This window comes from Sarcophilus harrisii, chromosome 1 (genome assembly GCF_902635505.1).
Source record: "Sarcophilus harrisii chromosome 1, mSarHar1.11, whole genome shotgun sequence".
In the NCBI taxonomy this organism is placed as follows: Eukaryota; Metazoa; Chordata; class Mammalia; order Dasyuromorphia; family Dasyuridae; genus Sarcophilus; species Sarcophilus harrisii.
Genome location: NC_045426.1, coordinates 2,343,010 through 2,365,112, shown reverse-complemented (window position 1 = coordinate 2,365,112; position 22,103 = coordinate 2,343,010). Strand labels below are relative to the sequence as shown.

General features: G+C 48.4%; 1 protein-coding gene across 2 annotated transcripts in view; it reads right to left on the bottom strand.

The window, feature by feature from the left end:
- STAC (SH3 and cysteine rich domain) overlaps nt 1-22,103 on the bottom strand; it is a 59,615-nt gene that overhangs the window by 23,177 nt on the left and 14,335 nt on the right. The window contains exon 2 of one of the 2 annotated variants that reach the window (XM_031951486.1): nt 5,905-6,187. In XM_031951486.1, coding sequence (XP_031807346.1) covers nt 5,905-6,187 — 283 coding nt within the window. Of the gene's footprint in view, nt 1-5,904; nt 7,696-22,103 lie in introns of those variants that run through there. The other variant, XM_023498519.2, reaches the window with a different exon arrangement.

Below are 22,103 nucleotides of genomic sequence, written 5' to 3'. Positions count from 1 at the left end.
GGACAGAGCGACATGGGGACAGAGCGACATGGAGACAGAGTTCCAGGGTGGCATGAGGACAGGGTGGCATGGGGATAGGGTGATGTGGGGACAGGGTGACACAGGGACCAGATGAATTGGGGACAGGTACCAGGATGTCAGTTAATAACAGATGAGTGAGGCTAAAGGTACCTTCCTGTTCCTAGGGTCCGGAGAGTTGGGGGCTCTTACTAATTCTTAAAAGGAAACCTTGGTTCCAAAAAAGAGAAAGGAAGGCCTGAAATGGAAGCTGGGGACTTTGACCCTTCAGGTAGGGACTGTCATGTTCACTTGTATTTATAGCTAGGTGGTAACCCTGGGAAGGAGCTGGATGATTCCCTACCCCTCTGAAAGTTGGAGTTCTCCCCACCTTGGAAAGAGGAAGCTCATACAAGTTTAGTGGTGGAAGAGGGAGGGTTTTGCCCCTGGCTGTGCTGGGGTTTATGGGAGCGAACAGACAGCAAGAATATTTCACCCGAGAGGGTCTCAAGTGTGCTCATGTATCATCCTCCATTCCCACTCCACGAATCCTCGAGGTGTGAGTCAAGGCTCTGAAACTCAATACGAGAAAGCTGATTGGGAGGAGGGGGAGAGAGAGGGGAGAACGAGGAGAAAAGAAGGGGGGCGTGGTGTTCCTCCCGTGCCAGCCCGGGAGCCTGGGGCAGCAGCAGGTGCTCGCCACTCTGCAGTTCCCTTCTGTGAGATTGTGGGAGAAATGACTTCTCTCTGTCCCAGACTGGGAGGTCTCTTGTAGTTTATCACAGGGGCCTGTGTGCTAGAAGCGGAAGTGGAGAGGGAACAAGATGGAAGGATGAGAGGGGGATAATGGGTGAGCCCTGGCCCAGCCCTACCTGACTCCCATCATTGCTTTTCTCCAACATATTCTGGTAAAGAACACACCCACTGGATTTCGGATTCTCAGAAACACGGGCAGTTAACCCTGCCCTTATGTCGATAGGTGTCCCGCGGTTTATGTCATTGTGTCATGTGGCTCATGGGAGCCACGCGGGAAGGGAGGGCCTGTCGGGGCTAGGAGCTCACCCCCCAGCCCACTCACTGCTAAGATTTTCTTCTCTAACTGGGGGCATAAGCGGGAGCCATTGAGCGACCACTCTTCTAAGTGCAGAATCACCAAATTTGGGCATAAACCTGCCTTTTAGATGTGAGTCAAATCACATCTATCGTATTCAACAATCCCAGGTACATAATAAATGCTTAAAAATGAGTACCTAGCTACATGCCCACCTATTATCTACCTACCTACCTATGCATCTATCCACCCATTCCTACCCTTAACTCTCAGGTCAGCATCTCAGCCAGAGTGGCAAGAGGAAGGTAGCCAGGAGGAGGAAGGGATAGGGCACAGATCCAAGGCAAGTTTTGTCGCTTCTCCAGGAGTCCAGGACTCTATTTCCCTTTTAACAGAGAAGGAAGTTTAGATGAAGACTCATCGAACAAATCATTGTTCAATGGCATCCCAATGTGGTGGCTAGTGTTCCTCCTGACGAGCTGTGGTTCCTGCTCACAGAATACCAGTTCCTGGGCCCAATGTGTTATCAAACTGTGCATCCCCTTTGACCCAGCAGTGTTTCTACTAGGCTTAGATCCCAGGGAGATCTTAAAGGAGGGGAAGGGACCCACCTGGGCAAAAATGTCTGTGGCACCCATTGTTGTAGTGGCAAGGAACTGGAAAGTGAGTGGCTGCCCATCAGTGGGAGAATGGCTGAATAAGTGATGGAATATGAATGTGATGGAATATTATTGTTCTGTAAGAAACGACCAGCAGGAGGATTTTAGAGACCTGGAGAGACTGACAGGAACTGATGCTAAGTGAAATGAGCAGGACCAGGAGATCAATGTACACAGCAACAAGATTATACAATGATCAATTCTGATGGATGTGGCTCTTTTCAACAGTGAGATAGATGATCTGGGCCAGTTCCAATGATCTTGTGATGAAGAGAGCCATTTACATCCACAGAGAGGACTGTGGGGACTGAGTGGGGATCAGAGCACAGCATTTTCACTCTTTTTGTTGTTCGCTTGCATTTTATTTTCTTTCTCAATTTTTTTTTCTTTTTGGCCTGATTTTTCTTGTGTAGCAAGATAATTGTATAAACAGGTACGCATGTATTGAATTTAACATATATTTTTACTATGTATAACATATATTGGATTACTTGCCATCTAAGGGAAGGGGCGGGGGAAGAGGGAAAATTGGAACACAAGGTTTTGCAAGGGTCAATGTGGAAAAATTATCCAGGCATACATTTTGAAAATAAAAAGCTTTACTAAAAAAAGAATATCAACTCCAAAAGGAAAGAACCAAAGACTAGGGAGTCAGGTTGTGATCCAGGCTGTAGAGAAAATGTAGGCCTTCTTCAGACCATTCCAGCTAAGGTGCTCACTTGAGACTGGATGAATGGATGGATACTTATCTAGCCAGATGGATGAATGGATGGATAAATAGAACAGAGGAACAGAGGAGAGGGAAGAATGGCTGTAAGTCTCCATGCTGGGGCCTGCCTTTGTGTCCATTTTCCATCTCTGAGAGATAATTCAGCCACAGCCAGAGGTCTCTGCCAATGGTAGGTTATCAAATAGAAAAGACTGGCCCTGAACTGGTGAGACCTAGAGAGCTCCGCATGTACCAGGTGGGACCGATGGAAGACTCTGTGGCCGAGTTCAAAGGGCTATGGCTGCACTGGAGAGATTTACTAGTTCTGCACTAGGGAGCTTTGTTGGTTCCCTCTTTGGAAGTGATTATAACTCTGCATGGGAGTAGCTGATCTATGTCTAGACACCTTGGCCTGCCCTGGAATGCTACGTTTTCGGTCTTAGTGTCTCTCATTACGGACTGCCTCCTTCTCGGAGAAGCTTCAGACACGTGGCCAGCGCCATCGTTGTGAAAATCCATTCCTGATTGGGCTCCTTTAGTTGAAGAAGGACTTTATATAGTGGAGAGTGGTCTGCTCACCTGCTGCCTTCCTGACCTGATGAAATCCACTGGACTGGGAGGATGCAAAATTGTCCTGGTGGCTGGGGGCTTGAGCCTCCTTCTGATTGGCTAAAGCTGTTCTGTATTGTACCCACTGGATGAAGGTGATGGACTCTACCATCCTGAGAGAGGTGGCTAGGAGGTCACCAGTGCTCTGGGAGCCAGCGTTTGCCCCTTCTGTTGCTGAGGGGTGGAGTGCAGATCCACCAGGTGAACCTTCCCCAAACCTGGCTCTTGGAGTTTTGGAGCAGGAGACCCCACTCACCATCTTTCTCCTCTGGGACAGAATTCCCTGACCCTTCCTAGTCGGGGGCAGCAGTGAGACCTGGTGGGACGTGAGTCAGCTGTGAAGCCATCCCAGGGGCTCCATTTTAAGATACAAATAACGGTTCCCTTTAGTCGAAGTTCCAGCCACTGTCCCCAGGCTCACGTAAGGGACTCCATCCCCTGAAGGAGTCAAAAGAAAGCCAAACTAGGATGCAGGAGCCCTCCAGAGCCCGCTGCAGGGCGGCTTGCTGCAGGCCGGGAGAGCCCAGCAGCTCCATGCAGGGAGCACGGTGGCGGAGGACTCACAGCTGTTCCTGCCAGGCAGATCAGTCCTCTCTGCTCCACAGTGCGTGTCCCTCTTCCCCTCTTTCCAGGGCTTTGCACCATCTATTTTTACCCATCTCCAGGGATCTGGCTCTCCAAGAGAGGGGGGGCAACTTTCCCTGGAAGCTGCTGCTGCGAATACATAGATCTCGTGGCTTTTCTCAACACTGAGCTTCAGCTCTTCCCTTTGTACCCTCACACTGCTCTCAGCCCATGCGTCCGAGGATCATGGGCTCACACTTTGGGGTTTGCTGACTGGTACCATGTCTGCCGAACTCGACCTCCCTTCTCTTCTGGTTTGTCTCCAGAAAAGCCACCCCACGTTTAGGGAACTTCTCAAGATAATCTGTTTTGTAGGAGACTAAATTTTGTGGGATCTCTTTGTCATAGAGGGGTGTGTGTGTGTGTGTGTGTGTGTGTGTGCACGTTACTGAGAAAAAAAGCAGCATCAAGTCACAGTGGGTATATACCCCATTGTGGCCTCCTTGTGGGATGATGGCAACCCCAACAAAGGCTGCATGATCCCAGGTCATGGCTCCTAAGGGTGGACTTTGGTTCAGAGGCAGCTGAACTGGCTGAGTTTCTCTGAGCTGTTGAGAGGAGGGTGTCTCCACAGACCCAGGCCTGAGTCACTGGTTTCCCCCCCTGCCCCCCCATTGTGAGCAGGCTCATGTTAATGATTTTCATCTCACGGATTTTTGGGCTCTGAGCTTGGTTACTCATTCATCATCGGCAAAGGTCATCTTGGACAAGGTAATTCTCAGACTGGAAGAGGCCAAACAAGAATGACTTAAGTCCCTGCTAAGTGTCGGGCAGCGAGCTAAGCTTGAGGATCCAAGGGAAAGTGACGGTAGCTGGCTGAGAGCTGCCCACGCCTTTAGGGGTTCCAGAAATGACCCCTGTGTTCCGGTGCACTAAGGAGGAGCAAGGGAGGGAGGGAGCGACAAAGTTATGGGTTCTGACCCCCACCCCTGGTCTTCAATCAAGAGGGAACTTGGCAAAGAGGGGAGAACATTGGTCTAGGTCCCAGAGCCTGTGTTCCCACCCGTGCTCTGATGCTTCTTACTGATGCCATGTTCAGGGACAGGTGTGGGCAGCAGAGGGAGTGGTAAAAAGTATGTCAGAACCCTGAGGCCAAATTTTGTCTACAAAGCACCTCGGGGCCTGGCTGCTCCCCATTTGGGTCAGTCCTCCCCACCCCCCCCCGCCCCGCAGTCACTCTGCCTCATGGCATCTTTCTCCCTGCCCCTCTCCCCCTCCTGCCATGTGGTGTCTCCCCTAACTCCACTCTGCTTCTCACCTCCACTGTGAGGAGGAGTCCTCTCAGCTCCCTAACTCAGGGGGCTCCGTCCCCTTCAGGATTTAGCCCACCAGCTAAGGGCGCGCTTCAACCTCATGGGGGGGGGCGCCCTTTCTCCCGGCTGATTGTGAGTTCCACGGAGGAGCTTGTCTTTCCCATGCTCTCCCACTGTTTCATATTTGCCATTCCCCGTGTCTATGAATCCCTTCGTTCTGTCTGTGACGTCTCCTAAATAATCTCCCTTTTGCCAAGGACAGCGGCCATTGTGAATTCTTCACATGGCCAAATCGGCCATCGCTTGGGGACAAACCCCACATCAGAGGCCACAGCATTACTAGGGCAAGTTACTTTGCTCCTGTCTGTTTTGAGAATCCCCTTCTCTCTTTCTCTGCCTTAGTTTCTCTCTGTGTTTTAGTCTCTGTCCCTGCCTCAGTTTCTCTCTGTGTTTTAGTCTCTGTCCCTGCCTCAGTTTCTCTCTGTTTTACTTTCTGTCCCTGCCTCAGTTTCTCTCTGTGTTTTAGTCTCTGTCCCTGCCTCAGTTTCTCTCTGTGTTTTAGTCTCTATCTCTGTCTCTGTGTCTCATCTCTGCCTCTCTTCTCCACCCCCCTTTTCTCTCTCCCCCTCCCTCTTTCCAGACCCCTTAGTTTTCGGGTTAGTGGAGAAGGGGCTGCCAGGAGGAGGAGGGGAAAGGTCTCAGAGTCAAGTCAAGCTTGGCGACTTCTCCGGGAGTCCTGGGGAGCCTCTCCCTTCTCAGACACGCGGCTGTTTGGGTGCAGAGCCATGTGACAATCATTGAGGCTGGCTTGGGGGGGGGGTCTGGCCCCCAGCGCTGGCCCTCCCCCGCCCTCGCAGGAAGCTCCTAGCCCAGTTGCCCTTCGGCTACAATATCAGGCCCCTGGCCCAGCCACAGACTGGCCACCACCTTGGTGGGCCGAGGGTCCAGAATCCCGCGGAAGGCCAAGGGCTGGGGGAGGGGACGGCGGAGGCCGAGCCTTACCTACGATCATGTGGCTGCAGACCTCGCAGAAGGTGGGCTTCTTGAAGACGTGCTCCTGGAAGGCGTGGGCCCCGCCGTCCGCGGGGGGCTGCAGGCGGCCGCGGGTGGGCGTGGCGCTCAGGCTGCCCGCGCCCCGGGGTCGGAACGCGCCGCCGCCGGGGCCCTCGGGCGCCGCGTCCGCCGGGAGCTTGCCGTCGCCGCCCGGCCCCTGGAAGAAGTTGTCGGCACTTTTACTCCGTAAACTTCTGGTCTTGAAAGAGAGCGAGCGCTTCAGCTTCTGCAGCTGCAACAGAACGACACAACAGGCCCTCTTACCCGCCATGCTCCGCAGCTCTGGGGCCCGGCCGGCCCGCGCTCTCAGCAGCAGCCTCGGGGGCTCCGGCCTCCTGCTTCCCCGGCATGAGAAAAGCGCGGCCCAGAGAGAGGGCCCATCCCTCCGGGGTGGCTGGGGCCAGAGGGACTGACGGGAAGGTCCTCGGGCGGGCCGCGCCCTCCTCATTCTGCTCCTCCTCTGCCTCCCCGCCGCCCCCAGGTCTCCAGAGAGCGCTGGCTCCGAGGCCCAGGCGCCGGGTCAGCTGGAAGCTGAGAGCCCCAGAGTGTCAGAGCCGGAACGGGCTTTAGGGACGCTTGAGCAAGGGGATCATCTGCAAGGACACCGAGTGACCGGCCACGCCTGTCAGAGCGCCCGTTCTCCCGGGACCCAGCTCTAGGGCTTAGGACATTTTCCTTACAAAAAGCTTATCTATATCTATATCTATATGTATGTATGTGTATATATGTCTGTCTATATCTAACTCCTATAACTCCAAACACATCTCCTCTAACTCCAAAATAACCCCACGGGATTGTGGAACACACCAGGGGCTAAGTATCATGGGAAGGGCCCCCTTGGGAGGCCACTCAGTGGCCGGCTGGACCCATGGAGAGCAAAGCCAGAAGCAAATGTAGGGATGAATCTATTGCAAACAATGAGCAGCAAGCAAAGAGAACCTGTTCCACTGGGGAGGCAGGGCGTGTAATTGGGTATACTTCCAGCACCCTCAGTCGGACAGAGGATCCCCATTCTAATTTCACCCTGGCTACCCAGGAGGCCTTGGACATGTTATTTCCTCCTGGGCCCCAATTGACTTAGAATTGAGGTGGTGGTGGAAGAATCATCTCAAATGTCCTTTCCAGATACAAAATTTTACTATCATTATTATTTATTTATTTATTTTTGGCAAGGCTGCCCAAATGACTTGCCCACAGTCAACATAGCTTTAAGTGTTTGAGTCCTGGATTTGAACTCAGGTTATTTCTCCTGTCTTTTCAATTCTACAGTGGGAATAATGACATGGATCCTGCTCACTTTCCAGGGTGAGGATTCAATGGGGCAGAAAAGTCTCCAGTGGGAGAGGAGGGGAAGGGAAGGGACGGGGCACGGAGAAGGGTGTATGTTCTTGTCTGACTCCGTCCAGGCTGTCAGACTGGTGTCTGTGGAATGGGTCCCAGTCCCCCGGGGCTCTCTTCTCACCCCCTTCCTTGTTGACCTTATCATTTTCCATAGGTTTGGTGATCTAGCATCTCTCTACAGATGGCTCTGAATCATATATCCAGCCCTCACCTCTGTCCCGAGCTCCTGGTCTGCCCCTCTCATTGCCTGGTGGATGCTCCCACCTAGAGGTCCCAGAACATAAGGAGCCTCAGACAGAAATCGTCCTATTCCCCCAAGTCACTGCTCCCTTTAACTTCTCTGACTCTTGGAGGACTCTGTCTCCCACGTTCACCACCTCGGTGTCATCCCAAGTCTTCAGGCCCCTTCAGCCATCATTTTAAATCACTTGCCAAGTCATACTGATCTCAACTCCTCCACACCCTCCCTCCCCTCCCCTTTTCTCCATTGACACCACAGCCAGTCTAGTGCTGGGCCTCAGCTTCTCACACTTGGATTCTTCCAGTAGCTACCAATTCCTCCCCTCCTATCATTCTCTACTTATTCTGTGTCAGCTTCACCTGTTTTTTTTTTTTTTTATTTTATTTCTCCAGTGGAACGTAAACTCCTTGAGGGCAGGGAAATAATCAGCATAGTAAGCAATAAATAAATCCTGGATGATAATAATAACAACCAGAATTTATGTCGCATGTTAGCATTTGTAAAGCACTTTGAAATATATTAGTTTTATAGCTGCCTGATAATTCGGAAGCTTACGGGGTATCTCTGTAAACACTGATGAAAGTAATTTTTTCCCCTTATGATTAGGGGAACTATCCCTCACATACCACTTTTCTCTTCATATATCACTCCTTGAATTACTATGATTTCTGGAAATTAGAATTAGGAACTAGAATTAGCTTAGGATCTGGCACCAGAATTGGGGGTGCTCCGTTCCCAATGAACAAGCCAGAGGCAGTCGGCTTCCTCTTTCCCCGCTTCCCAGCTGTCCTGGGCAAAACAGGAGGCTTAGAGAAATGCTCAGATCCCTTGCTCAGAGCAGATGGGAAACTGCAAACTGACTGCAGAGATGAGGAAGACTCCCCACTTGGATCTCCCTTCCTCTCCCTCTCCCCAAGGAGGACAATGACTCTGGGATCAAACAGGCCTGAATGAGATTCCCAGGAATCAGACAGTAAGAGAGCATCTGCCTGCCCATTTTCCTGGCCTAAGTGAACAACTAGGTTAAACTACTAGGTTACTGATATGGTGGCTGACCCCCTAAAGGGAAACTCAAAAAAATCACAGAGAGCAGGAGAGGTTCTGCAGGATGGAGAATCCAGTCAGTAAATATTTACTCAGTCCCTACTATGTGCCAGGTGCTGTGCTAGATGCTGGGGATAGAATTAATAAAAGGAAGACAGTATTCAAAAAGGAGCTAGAAAAGTAGGGGCGAGATTCGGGGGGATCCGATGCAGGAGCACCTTGCTCTGGGCAGTTGAAATCAGACCTGGAATCAGATGCAGAGCAGATTGAGCTGAAAAACTCAGTTTCTGCCCTCTCTAAAGAAAGACTTTGGGAGGAGTTTGGTGCTCCACCCTCCAGCCCTCCAATTCAAGGAAAGAGGTGGTGTTAGTGAAGGCTCGATTTAGGTAGCTTGGTGGTGAGATTAGGAGTGGACAATTATTAAGATTAACCTGGAAATATTAAGATTAACCTGGAAAAGGTGCCTTGTTCCATGGCATTGAGACCTGGCCAATAGCAGATGCAGAATGAGGAATGCAGAATTTTTTGTTTGTTTGTTTTGTATTATTATTTTTAAAGTAAGAAAATAGAGTCTGAACTCAAGGAGTCAATGAGCTGAGCCTCTCGTGAAATTGTAGAAAGTTTTATCAGAGAGATGGCTAATGAGCACCTAGAAAAGGATCCTTAAATGAGGTCTGGTTAGATTAAGAACAGGTCATGTCTATACCAATTTGTAACAGCTTACTTTCTCAATTGGGAAGAGGAAGGTGAGAGAGAAAATGTGGATCTGAAAAAACAAACAAACTGAAGAACAGGTTTTGGTAGAATAAGCTTAGGCCTTTTGGGGACAAATTTATTAAATGGTAGATCAGGGAAATGCTATAAATTTAGTTTACCTTATTTTAGACAAGTGTTGGATCCAGAATCTCTTGCTATTCTTGGCGTGGGTGTCTCACCCATGCCATATAGATGAGAGCATAAGTGGACCTTTTCGTAAGTGGACAGAACCAAAGGACAGTCATTGAGAGTTTGATGCCACTGGGGAAGGGAGTCTTCAGGGGAGTTGCTCCTGGATCTCTGCCCGGCCCAGGTGGTGCTAAGTAACACGATTTTTTATCAGCGACATGAACAAAGGCCTCAATAACATTTTCAGCTGACTTTAAGCTGAAAAGGATGGTTAACATGCTAGGAGACAGAATCGGCATCATGAAGGATTGAGGCAGGCTGAGCTGAATCTACAAAGAAGATGGAAAGCAATTGAGATAAATGGAACATCATCCTTGGGCTAAAAATGGACTTTTCAAGTGGCTTTTTGGGGAATGATGGTTCCCCAGCCATGTGAAGATCAGAGGTAACAGTGGGCTGAAAGCGAAGGATATGTAAGGCACAGGAGATGATCTCGGGCAACATTCAATGATACAGAGAAGAGTTAGACCCTCTCATTGCCCTGGTCAGATCACTTCTGGGTGAGTGGGCTCAGTTTAGGGAGCTCAGCACAGTATAGGGGAGAGAGCGCTGGACTTGGAGTTAGGAAAACCTGAGTTCAAATCTCACTCCAGATACAGACTAGTTGTGTGACTCTGGGCAAGTCATTTAACTTTTCTCAGTTTCCTCATTTGTAAAGTGAAGTTAGAACAGATGGTCTCTAAGGATAAGGATAAGGATATTAATACATTGGAGAGTAGATGGAACATAGTAGGTAGTGAAGAATCTCAAATTCATGGCACATGATCATTTGAAGGAACCGGAGAAGAAAAGTTGAGCCTGGACATGGCAGCTGCCTGAGTACCTGAGAAGCTGGCCTGTGGAAGATGGAGCGTTTTCGTTGATCCTCTGAAGACGCAACTGGGAGCTGGGCAGGGGAGTGGAGTGGGAGAAGCTACAAGGACCCAATTTAGGCTTTATTCAATCTGGAACTTCCTCACAATTAGCATTAACCTGGAGTGGGAGGGGCTACCTCGGGAGGCAGTGGGTTATGCTTCCTGGAGATTGTCAGGTCAAGACTGGCTGATTCTGGGAATAGGGGAGGATTGTGGACAGGAATCTTGGCCAGCTCTGAGCTGGACGAGGTGCTGGCTGAGGCCCCCCGCCCCACTCCGATCTGAGCTTTAGCGATTCTCCGAGTACGGCTGCTGGAGTTCTATGGAATCAATCACTTCATTTTGTGGGCAAGAGTTTGAGCTTCTGTTGGCAGCCCTTAGGGTAACACGTTCTCTACACAATTTTCAGCTTAGCAGCTTCTAAAATCAAGTGAAAACTTGCAGCAAAGAGCATGAGAGCAGCAACAAGCTCAACTCCAGTTCCAGCAACCCCTGGGCCTGCATCTGCTTTTTATCATTTGTCTGGTTAAAAATAAGAAGGGTGTATTCCTGGGCATATATGTGTGTGTGTGTGCATGTGCATGCAGGTATATGTACTGTGTGTGTGTGTGTGTGTGTGTGCGTAAGAGAGAGAGGGACAGAGACAGAGAGACAGAGGCAGAGATAGGGGAGAGAGAAGGAAAGGAGAAGAGGGAGAGGGAAAGAGAGAGGGAGAAGGAGAGAGGGAGAGAAGAGGAAGATGGAGAGGGAGAGGAAAAGGGAGGGAGAAAAGGAAGGAGGAGGAGAGAGATCCACTTCCTAAATGAACAAATGTTTTTGATGACTGGTAAATTTCCATGACAGGTGTCGCTTCCACAGCCATTCCCCAACATGTGGAGAGCTGTAACAGGAGGTTATCTGAGGAAGTGGAAGGGCACAGGTTGGTCTAGACCCAGGCTCTCTCGCTCCAGTAGTTTGAGCTGGAGCTTTCTCAGGAGGGCAGCTCGTTACGATTTTTGATTTCGGCATTCTCAACAATGGATCCAGATTCATGATCTAGAGTTGGTTGTTTAGACCATGTCCTTCATTTAATGGAAGAGGAACCATAGACAGGAAGTGACTTGTTCCAGTTGATAGGATCAGCAAATGGTGGAACTTGTGCCTTCTGATTGCCAGTGCCGTGTTCCCTTTTCTTTACTATGCGGCTGCCCCGAGGGGGTTCGGAAATTTGCGTGGCTCATTGAGGATGCACACTGGTTAGGAAACGGCAGCTCTGTGAGCGTTCAGAACCAATAATAGGGATGTCATTTCTGGGGGCTCTTTGTGTGGACTTGTGGTCACCTTCTTTTCATTAAATGCAAAGCAAAAATGGACAACTATAGTCAAAAATAGATGGAGAGCCTCCCTTTCTTCCTGGGGCAAGAGTGAGTCTAAACTATGATGCAGAGAGTCCGTCTGTGGTTCCCAGAGATCAAGACCGAGGTCTTCAATTTGTCAAACAAGGGGCTGCCCCCAAAGCTCACTGAATGTTTTCATGTGAGGTCAACTCCAGGGCAGGCAAGAGAGGAAGGATACTCAAGTTGGGGTACCCACATAGGCAATGTCTAGGGGAATCACCCATGGGGACCGGTGAGCCGCCTTCACCACTAACTGTCCCTTCTTGTATGACGGGGGGCCAACCACAGCACTGGTAACTGCTCTGCCAGGACATTTAATAGAAATAAAGTTCTTTCTTCCACCATTGAGCCTCCAACAAATGGCCAGAGGAACTGAGGCCCAGAGACAGGAAGAACTTCCCATGGTCACACAGATAATAAGTGTGCTTGGGTTCACTTCCCGTTGGGAGCTAGCAGGAAGTGCCGTTGTGTGACTAGCTGGAAGATCTCTCCTTCCTTTCTTTCCTTCCCAATTGCCACCATCTTGAGATGTGAATAGGAAAACGCCATTTCTGCTCCTCAACTATCCCCCAGGGCCTTTTCCCTCTGAACCAAAGCCAAGCAGAGGTTAGGGGCCCCCACAAAATGTGCCCACATGCCTTGAGGAAGCTGTTTCCACAGGCCTGCAGACAGAGAGCTCACTGTAGTCATGTAAACTTCCTGGGCTGGGGAGGCTTTTCAGGTTGGAAACAAAGATCAATCAAGAATTACAGGCCCTAAATCAGATTTTCTGTTTCACAATATAATTTGCTGTTGATCAAAGCTAATCCCTTCCCCCACTCTGACTTGAAATGAGATGGTGAAGCTAAAGCTCATTACATTAGTCATTTCTGTCTGGAGAATGTCCTAAAGTTTAGGACGCCTCTCCTCTCCTTCCGCTCTCCTTCCCTCCTCTTTCCCCCTTTCTTTTCTTTTCCCCTTCTCTCTTTCCCTCCCCTTTCTCCTCCTCTCCCTTCCTCCCGTCTCCCATGGCCACACCATGAGACAGTGCAGTCAGACTCCTCTGCCTCAGTGCTTGCCGCAGTCATTTGCTGGATGACTGTGATTCCAGCAGGGCTCACTGGAGACCCCAGAAGGCCCCTTTCTACTCGGCTTCCCAGAATCATTTCCTTCAGTGTCTCAGTCTGATAATCTGCTTCCTGCTGTGTTCCCCAAGTCCTTCTGGCTCGGCCTCTGCTCCAGGTACATCCTGATGCCTTCAGGGAAGGCTGGGGTCTTGTGTCTCAATTTTAAGGTTTTGGGTTTTTAAAGCAAAGTTGAGTTATTAATTAAATGAGGGAGCCTGCCTCAGTTTTCATTTCTTTAGTCTGATGATTCAAAAGAAAGTTTTATAACTGAGTATTCCCCCAAAGCTTGTCTTTTAAAAATGTCCCTGGGACGGCCACCCTAATGAAACGAGCTGGGTCTGCCCGAGCCTGTGGGGGTGTGTTCCCCACGGGCTCCTCCCGAGAAGGACATCATCCCTTGTGCATCACGTAACTGGAGAGAGTCGGAGGGGCAGCTCCGTGATCCCCCAGAGTCCCCGGTTGTTTTCTGGGTCAGGCAGCAGTTAATTCCATCATCCTTACTGTGTAGGAGACACTTATTTTTTAATGGGAAAAGTTCCCTAACATGTAATCTACAAAGAAAATGGAAACTGTCAGGAAGGGAATTATGGGTCCCGAGTAAGAAGACTGTTTATCTTCTCGTCGTGCTAGAGATGCAGTGCCAGGCTCACTCCTGAACCTCAGAGAGACGCCCAGCTCAGTGATGGGAAAGGGCAGATAGAGCCAAGACTCTAATGAAAAAATCAGGGGCTAATGTGCCAGTGTGGGCAGAGCACTTCAGTGGCTGCACTGCAGCAGAAAGGGGAGGACTCCGGTCAGAGGCAGGAAGGATGCTGAGACCCACTGGGCAGGCTGTGGGGATCTCCTATCCAGGCACTAGGTGGTGGTACTGGGGACAGGCGGGGCGGGGAATCCTGCCACAAACTGAGGTCAGAGGAGAGCAGGGGGCTCCAAACTGGACTGGATGAGCCGAAGCCTCTAGGAGGATCTTGGCGGGGGAGGGTACCTAACGCCTAGCAGGGACTGAGCAAATGCTAAGGTGACTAGATGCACTAGAAGATAAGTGGACAAGACTCTCAGAGGATTAGAAAGGCTGGAGGGGCTGGGATGGAGCCGGAAGTCATCCTCCCTTCCTGAGAAGCCAGGGCCCCTGCCACACTGAAAGCAGTGCCCACCCAAATGGCAGAAAAGCAAGAGTGGCCACGTCTAATTTAGCCTGAACTGAGAGGTAGAAACCACTCTTCCCTTTCTAAGCCCAGCCCCCTCTGGCTCCCTTTCTGGGCTAATTCAGTTCTGGTCCCCTTAATCCACACTTTGAACTGGCCAAAGAACCCGACATCAGTTCCAGCTCTTACTTTCATGCTTCTGCCCAGGCTGCCCCTGATGTCGGGGAGGGAACGCCTCCCGAAGGATGCACTTCCTCCCTTTGCTTCTGCCTTTTCAAATTCAATCATCATGGTCCTTCCAAGTCCAGCGCAGGCACCCCCTTCTACATGAGGTCCTGGCTGGCAGCTTCCCCCACCCCCCAAAAATGAAATGTTTTTTCATTGCCCACGATCTCATTGGTGGAGAGAGTCCCAGATAAGGACTCGGCCTCTACCAACAGAGACCTGCAGCTTAGAGAGCTGGCTGGGCGGCTGAGAGGTTAAGGGAACACGCCCCTGGTCAATGTGCCACTAACCGGTGTCAGAGGAAGGATCTGGATCCAAGTCTTCTTGACACTAGGGAGGCTCTCTAACCACCATGCCACACTGTCCCTCTATTTACTTGGTTTATAGTTTTTATTTTCCTATCTTCTCACATGGTGTATTCCCACAACAGATTGTATATACTCCTTGAAAGCAGGAATAGCTTATTTTTTCTTTGTTCACTGGTTTCTGGACGAGTGCCTGGCATACAGTCATTGCTCAATCAATTGCTGATTGACTGATTGGTCTCTGTTATCTGGGGCTTCCCAGCCTGGCTGTGATCAATCTGCCCTTTCAGGTCCCCGGCTCCCTTCAAGGTTCAGCTCAGACTTCCTTTCCTTCCGCCACTTTCTAGTTGTGGGCCTGGGACAGGTACCTCTGCCTCTCAGCTGAGATGTGTCCTCATTTGTCAGATGAGGAAGTTGGGTTAGATCACGTCTGGCTGGTCTCTATGATCTCGCAATCTAACGTTGGAACAGAAGCCCTGATAATTATGATTAATGCTGCACTCCATGATGACTGAATGTCCGATGGGATAAAACATCATCGGGCATTTATTAAGTGTTGTTTTCCATTATCCTTCCCACACCGGGACTCCCTCTAGCACCCCCACCATGGTTTTGATTTATCATGGGTTGACATAAGAAAATTAAATGGGAATTTGGGGGAGTTTTGTGGAAGCCGTAGCCAATGTGTGAAGACCAGCAGAAAAAGTTAAAATTGCCAGAAAGGCATAAAATGTATGGGTAGTATGATATAATATCATCATATTTTATCTTTTAACATACGCAATACATATAATTTAAAAGTATATGCAACTTTGGGGTTACAGTGGATAGAGCACCAACCATGAAGTCAGGAGGACCCGAGTTCAAATCTGGTCTCAGACACTTAACACTTCCTACCTGTATGACCCTGGGCAAGTCACTTAACTCCAATTACCTCAGCAAAAAAAAAATTCTTTAAAAAAAATGCAATTTCTTTTTAAAAGTTAAAATAAATATTTAATATTTAAATATATATTTTATTTATTTATTATTTATTCATTTGTTAATTAAATTAATAAATGTTTAAATATTATTTTAAATATAATTTAAATGAATAAATCAAATATTTAAAAGTTAAAATAAAATAAATAAGTCAAAGTTTCCCAAAAAGAATGAAAAAGCCAGAAGATGACACTCAAAGGCTAATATTTTTAACTTAACATCAACCAAAATACTTAACCCTAAATTTTACAACATAGTACTGTAAACACCCCAGAAAAGAAAAAGAAAAAAAGTCAGATCTTTTCTCTGGTATGAAGGAAAAGCCAAAATTTTTATGGGGATTTTCCAGATTGTTGGGGTGCTGTGTCCTAACCCTTATGATGTGGAAGGGATAATAATATATTCTAGTGTCAAAGACAGAGAGACAACGAATAAAACAACGTTGGCTCACAGGGAGTCACATTCATAGCTTCCAGGTTTATGCTAACTCTCCCCCATTAACTATTTCTTGGCTCCTCCAAGGATCCCTGGGAGCCAACCTTCCATTGAGCCGCAATGTCCTTCTTTCTCCTATTTTCATTTATAGCAAGAATGTCAAGATCCCTGGGATTCATCTCCTCCAGTGACATGTTTCCTTTCTGGTCACTGGATAAAGTTCTCCAGTTTAAAGAACTGATGGTCAAAATACAGACTGTAGAGCATCTGTTTTCTGAGAACCAGCCATTCCAGGGAATGGGATCTTTGATAATGAAGTCTTTCATCATGGAGAGAAATGGGGTGAATTAGAAGAGATCGGGGAAATGAAGGGGATAAGATTAGGTGATCTCCAAGATTTTTTCCAGTTCCAGACCACCATGAAAATCCTTTTACTATTGAGACAGAAGCTGAGGAATACATCCCCAGCAAAGCTTGTCTTTGAAGGGCAGCCTAATGGTGGGTTTCGGCTTTGAGGATTAAGGAGCTGATGGTTTCTCCATTCTCTGCCCTTCTCTGGAGTCTCGTGTTCAGTTCTGGGCCCCACAGTTCAGGAAGGGCATGGAAACCTGGGAGAGTGTCTGGAGGAAGGGAATCTGACTGAAAGAATGAGGTTCTTCAGCCCGAAGAAGGCAAGACTCAAGAACAGTATGGTTATTTTGGGGGATGTGAATGAGGGATGATCAGCCTTGTTCTGGGTGGTCCCAGAAGGCAGAACTAGGACAAGGGTTGAGAAGGGAGCCTTACAGAGAAATGACTTTTAGCCTGATGCTGTGAAAAACTTTCTCACAATCAAAGGTCAAGAAAGGGGCTTCCATTTAGCACATTCTCCCTGTTTTTCATCCTGGTCTTTTGGCAGTTCTTAGGAAAGCTTCAGAACTGATGATGTTTTTCTTCCCCCTCCTTCTCTTCCCCCTTGATCAAGAGTCTTAGGAAGCAAGAAGCCAGTGGGTTTGGGCAGGGAATCTGCGTGAGCCCACAGATCAAGGGACATCTCTGCAGTGGGCACCTGCCAGCAGGACCTTGGGAAGGAGATCCTGCCGGAGAGATAATTGAGGGCACTCGGTCACTGGCTAGTCCCCCATCTCCATGGTTGTTTAGCCCTGAGGTGACAGAGACCTCATTTTAAGAGGAAGGGCCCAGCTCCAACCTTCAGGACCCTTTGTTAAGGCAAGGGGAGAGGGAAATAGGGCTTTTCTTTATTCCTTCCTAGGTCCACTGTCCTGGGGCAGGTGAGCTTACTCCAGATATGCATCATGAGGGTTCTAGCCCTCAGCTAACAATTGTTTTTCTGGCTGGAGCATCCTAAGGACTAGAAAATAAATCCAAATGATGACTTTGAGTGACTCAGTTTGCACATTTTTGGATCTCCTGGAAATATGACAAAAGAATCCACTGGGGAGAGCTCATGGCAGCCATCCCAATCCCTTCTCATCTGGATGGCCACGCTCCCCAGGACCCCATGCAATGGCACTTTGGGATTGAGGAGGGAGAGTGGAGCATCGTAATCAGGCCCCAATTCCCTCCCCCTCTGCTCTTGTGCAATAAGGACAGGAAGCTCAGATCTCTCTCCCCCCACCTTACTTTCATGGATTCGTGGAAGAGGATGGCCCGCAGGAGAGGACAGAATTAGGAGGCACCCAGGATATGGATGCTAGGCTGGATTGGACACTTCTCCCTTAACTGTTCCTGGCCCCTGCCCCACTCCCAACCTTTTTGGGATTTTGGGATTTTGGGATCAACATCCTTTTTTGCCCTGACATTTAATTCTGTGGCAAGGAGCCAAGGCAGAGATAGTGACTGCCTGGAATCCACATAGCTTCAGCTGCGGGGCATTGTGGTATTAGATTAACTGCTGGGACTAAGATCAAAAACAGGGGGAATTGGGGCTGGCAATGAAGGAAGAGACTTGACTGAGACAAAAGCCCAACAGAGGTAAGGCCTGGCAGATGCTATGAAAGACCCGGGGCTTGGCAAGAAAGCCAGGAGGCCGTCCTCCTTATCCCCATCTTCTTGGACAACAAAATGACCCAGGGAGGTCCTTGATGCATGACGTGTTCCTTGCTCATCTTTGTTACCTGCAGGGGCTGGGGTGAGTAATTGGAAGGTCCCTTCAACATCCCCAGAGGAAAAGATGAAGAGGCCTGGGGAGATGGAGGCAGGGAGCACTTTTCAATGTGGACAGTTTTCTTTCCCTGTTGCTAGCATGGCAGTTTAGGAGGTTTCCTGAAGTACGAAGCTGCGGTAATAATTAAAGGGTTGCTACTGAAGAGAGGTCTCGGGATTGGAATAGGGGCTGCAAGTCCCAGATGTCATTTTGCATTTTGCCCAGTAGTTTGGAGGAGTGTCACCTTTTCATAGCCCGAGAGTTTAGAACTCCAGGTGAATGGAGCATCCTGGGAGACAGCCCCTTTTCAACACAAGACTTGGCAGGATTCGGCTGCTGCTACACAGGCATGAAGAAGATATCCTTCCCTGACTAATTAGTTGATAAAATAAAGCATTATCAAGTGCTTGCAACGTTCCAGGCACTCTGCAAAGCGCTGGCTAATCAAACAAGACCGTTCTGATCTTTGAAGAGCTTAAATTCTAATGGGAGAAGACAACAGAGAGAGGGGAATACACGTGTGGTGGCCGGGTTTGGAAATGGCTGGGAAGTGATGGCCGTGCCTTCTGGGCAAGCTAGGGCACTCCTGTTAGAGCCCAGTGTCTCAAAGGTAGAATCCAGGATTTGTGTGTGTGTGTGTGTGTGTGTGTGTGTGTGTGTGTATGTGTGTGTGAGAGTGAGTACATGTGTGGGTGTTTGTGAGTGAGTGTGTGTGTGTGTAGATGCCAGCATGCAAATGGGAAAAAGGGATGAGGATAATGGTCAGAATGCAGGAAGCGGGGTGTGGACGTGCATCCACAGCAGTTACAGCCCGTTTTCTGGAACTTCTAGAGCATAAGACCAAAGCCAGGGGCCACTGGCTATTGCTGCCAAAATGTCACGAGGGCCCCCCAGCAAGAGCACACCCTGCCTGTACCTGCTTTCCTAGAAGGAGATGAATCACATCCGTGGTTAATGCACACCACAGACTCGCTGGAGCTCAGATGGAAGGATGGCTTTGTTTCTCAGCAGAGAGGTGAACAAAGGAATCTGGGTAATTGGCGTTCTCCCGCACCCCACCGTATTAGTCAGCTCTACCAGTGAAACATGAGGTTTTTCTCCCAATAAGATACAAAAGGGAACAGTTGGAACATAATGTGGCTTTTGCATTTGCTCCATTTCTTCTGTCAGCATGAAAATTGCACCCACTTGCACCAAACCGTGTAGGAATCCACAAAGAGTACACACCTCAACCACCTGCCAGCTGCCTCAGTTTGTGTGTGTTAGTCCGCAGAGTTGGCTTTTTGGGCTATTTTGCTTTTGTGCTCACACATACACACACTCAGTCACATCCTAGACATATCTAAGGATCCTGGTTCAAAAGCAACAAGCGGGCGATACACGGAAAAAGAAATCTTGAGGTGTTGAAGAGAAGCTTGAAACAATAATGCCACCTCATGGAGTGCCCAAAGCAAAGCAAGCTATTACTGAGGGGAAAATGAACCTGCAGAAAAGGTGGAGGGCTGGGGAGGGATCTGAGTGTGAGCATCTGGAACGTTTGTGGCTATAGCTGAGCTGTACATCTGTCCCTCCCCGGTGCCATTGGCTGGGTATGCTGGGAAAAAGGGCTTCGTTTTTCGTTCCCTGGTCCTCTTGCTCCAGAGAGCGTGATAAGCTGCACAGGGTTTTATGATTCGATGCCATCCTCCCTTCCTCTTATTCCCCAACCTTGCAAAAAAGGCAGCAAGGAGCCACACAATTAGCAGAGGGGGCAAGGAGCCAGGTTTATACCAGAATGAAAGTGGAGGCCTCTGGACTCTCCACTGACCACAAGCACGAAGCTACCAGATTTTTGCCATGTCACAAAGTCCAAGGATGACATGGTGCTTGGGAAGTAGAAAGTGATGGAAAGGGCCTGAGATGATAAGTGGAAGTGGAGATTTATAATCCTATTTGAGAATGATTGCAACTGTTTTCCTAATGTTTGACCTTCTTTCTCAAAGGGGACCATGACATCAGGAAGGTGATGTCATGACTTGCAAGTGAATCGGATTTAAGTGGGGGAGAGCTGTGCAAAGTCACCGGCCTCACTCTCTCCCCCAAAGCCATCTGGTTCCAGGGGGCAAGATAAAGACCAGGATAACTGGAGACGGACCCAGATTTGGAGCCCCTCAGGATCAGATCCCCAGACATGAGGTATCTGAGCTTTAGGAAATCAGTGCCATTCTGGTCTAATACCCTTGGAGAAAGGAAGAGTGATTGGCCATCCCGGGCACCCAGGATCCTCTTGCCCCTCTCTCCCACTCAGCTGTTGCCACTGACAGCAAAGTCCCCCTTTTTGTTCTTCAAGGGTAGGACAGATCCCAGGTCATGTCCATCTGTGCGATCCCCAAGCTACATCTTATATAGCCGCACACACATAACACTTCTTTAGTGGGCGTGGAGCTTCTATTTATATGACTTATTTGCTCTGTCCAAATATCCTTAAACCTTCAGCAGCTCAAGTCCCTTCTTCCCATCTAAAATCTAGTTGTCAGTCAGCTCCTCTTATAAGCACAAAGTGTCCCAAGACTTAAGAAATGAAGTTTATTATAAGCCAGTAAAATCAAGTAGAGAGAAAAAACTGAATGCCCACTTTTCTGCCAGTATCCAGAATAGTCTGAATGGCCCATGATGAACAATCATGTCTGGCTATATCACAACAACCACGGGAAATCAACGAGCATTTATTAAGCATATATGATGTGCCGGGCCCTGGCAAAGCACTGGAGAGCGAAAAGAAAGACAAAAATAATATCAGCTTTTAAGAAGAGCAAACTGCTCTGTACAAACAAGATATACAGGAGAAATTGGAGATAATCTCAAAGGAAAAGCCATAGGATTAAAAGTCATCTATCAAGGCTTCTGACAAAAATAGGGTTTTTCCTGAGATTTGAAGGAAGGCAGGGAAGCCAGGAGGTAGAGATGAAGAGGGAGAGCATTCCGGGTATGAAGGTCAGTAAAATATCTGGCACTGAGAGATGGGATATTATGTTTAAGAAAGGAGGAGTCCAGCCTCATTGGAGTATACACTATTCGGAAGGGAGGAGGGTTTAATAAGACTGGCAAGGTTCTGAAAGGTATCAGGCTATGAAGGGTTTTAAAAGGTAGAAGATCTTACATTTGCTTCCAGAGGTCATAGGGAACAGCTGGGAATAGTACACGTCATTTCCTAGATGACCAAAAATTGTCCTTTCTTTACTTGCTCAGTCTAGGGGCAGAGGCCCAATTCTTTATCACAAAAAGCAGGAAGGAAGCTAGATGGCTTAGAATATTCCAGAGAACACATGAAAGGAATGATCTCATCAACTAGAAGAGAGGAGTTCTTAAGCCAGCTTGAGCCAGGAGTCCATTTTCAGCAGTCTCTAGGACCACAGGCACAGGGCTCAAGGATGAGAGGGTCACTGGCTTCCAAAAAAACAAGCTCCCTTTTCTCACAACCCACCTCTGTCTCCAACCACCTACAGGAAACTTTTGCTGTATTCACATAGCGGCTCAGTGATCTCTCATCCAGTCAGGACACATATGCAGTGTGGTACTTCCGAGGCTCCCTCAGAGAACCTGGCCTAGGCTTTAGGGAGCGCGGTTACAAATTCATGAAACCAGGACAAAATAAGTAAAATGAAAAGGTCTGGTAGCCTTTCTATTTTTTAATGAACGATTTGTGATTATAGCAAACTGACTACATTGGGATTTGACCAAATATACTCCATGAAGAAAGGGCAGAGAAGAGTGAGAGACCCTGAACAATTACAGAAGGAATCCATCTTGGAATAAACAGGATTATTATTTATATTAAAGGAATATTAATAAGTAATATTTATTTAAAAATAACTTTAAAAGTATTTAGATGCTGACAATCAAGGTATATCAAAGACATAGATTTTATAAGGACAAAAAGATTGCAGAAGGAGCTTCTACCAAAAAAAAGCAATTGAAAAGACATAAGCAACCACTATTTGGCCACTTTCTCAGGCTCCACCTAG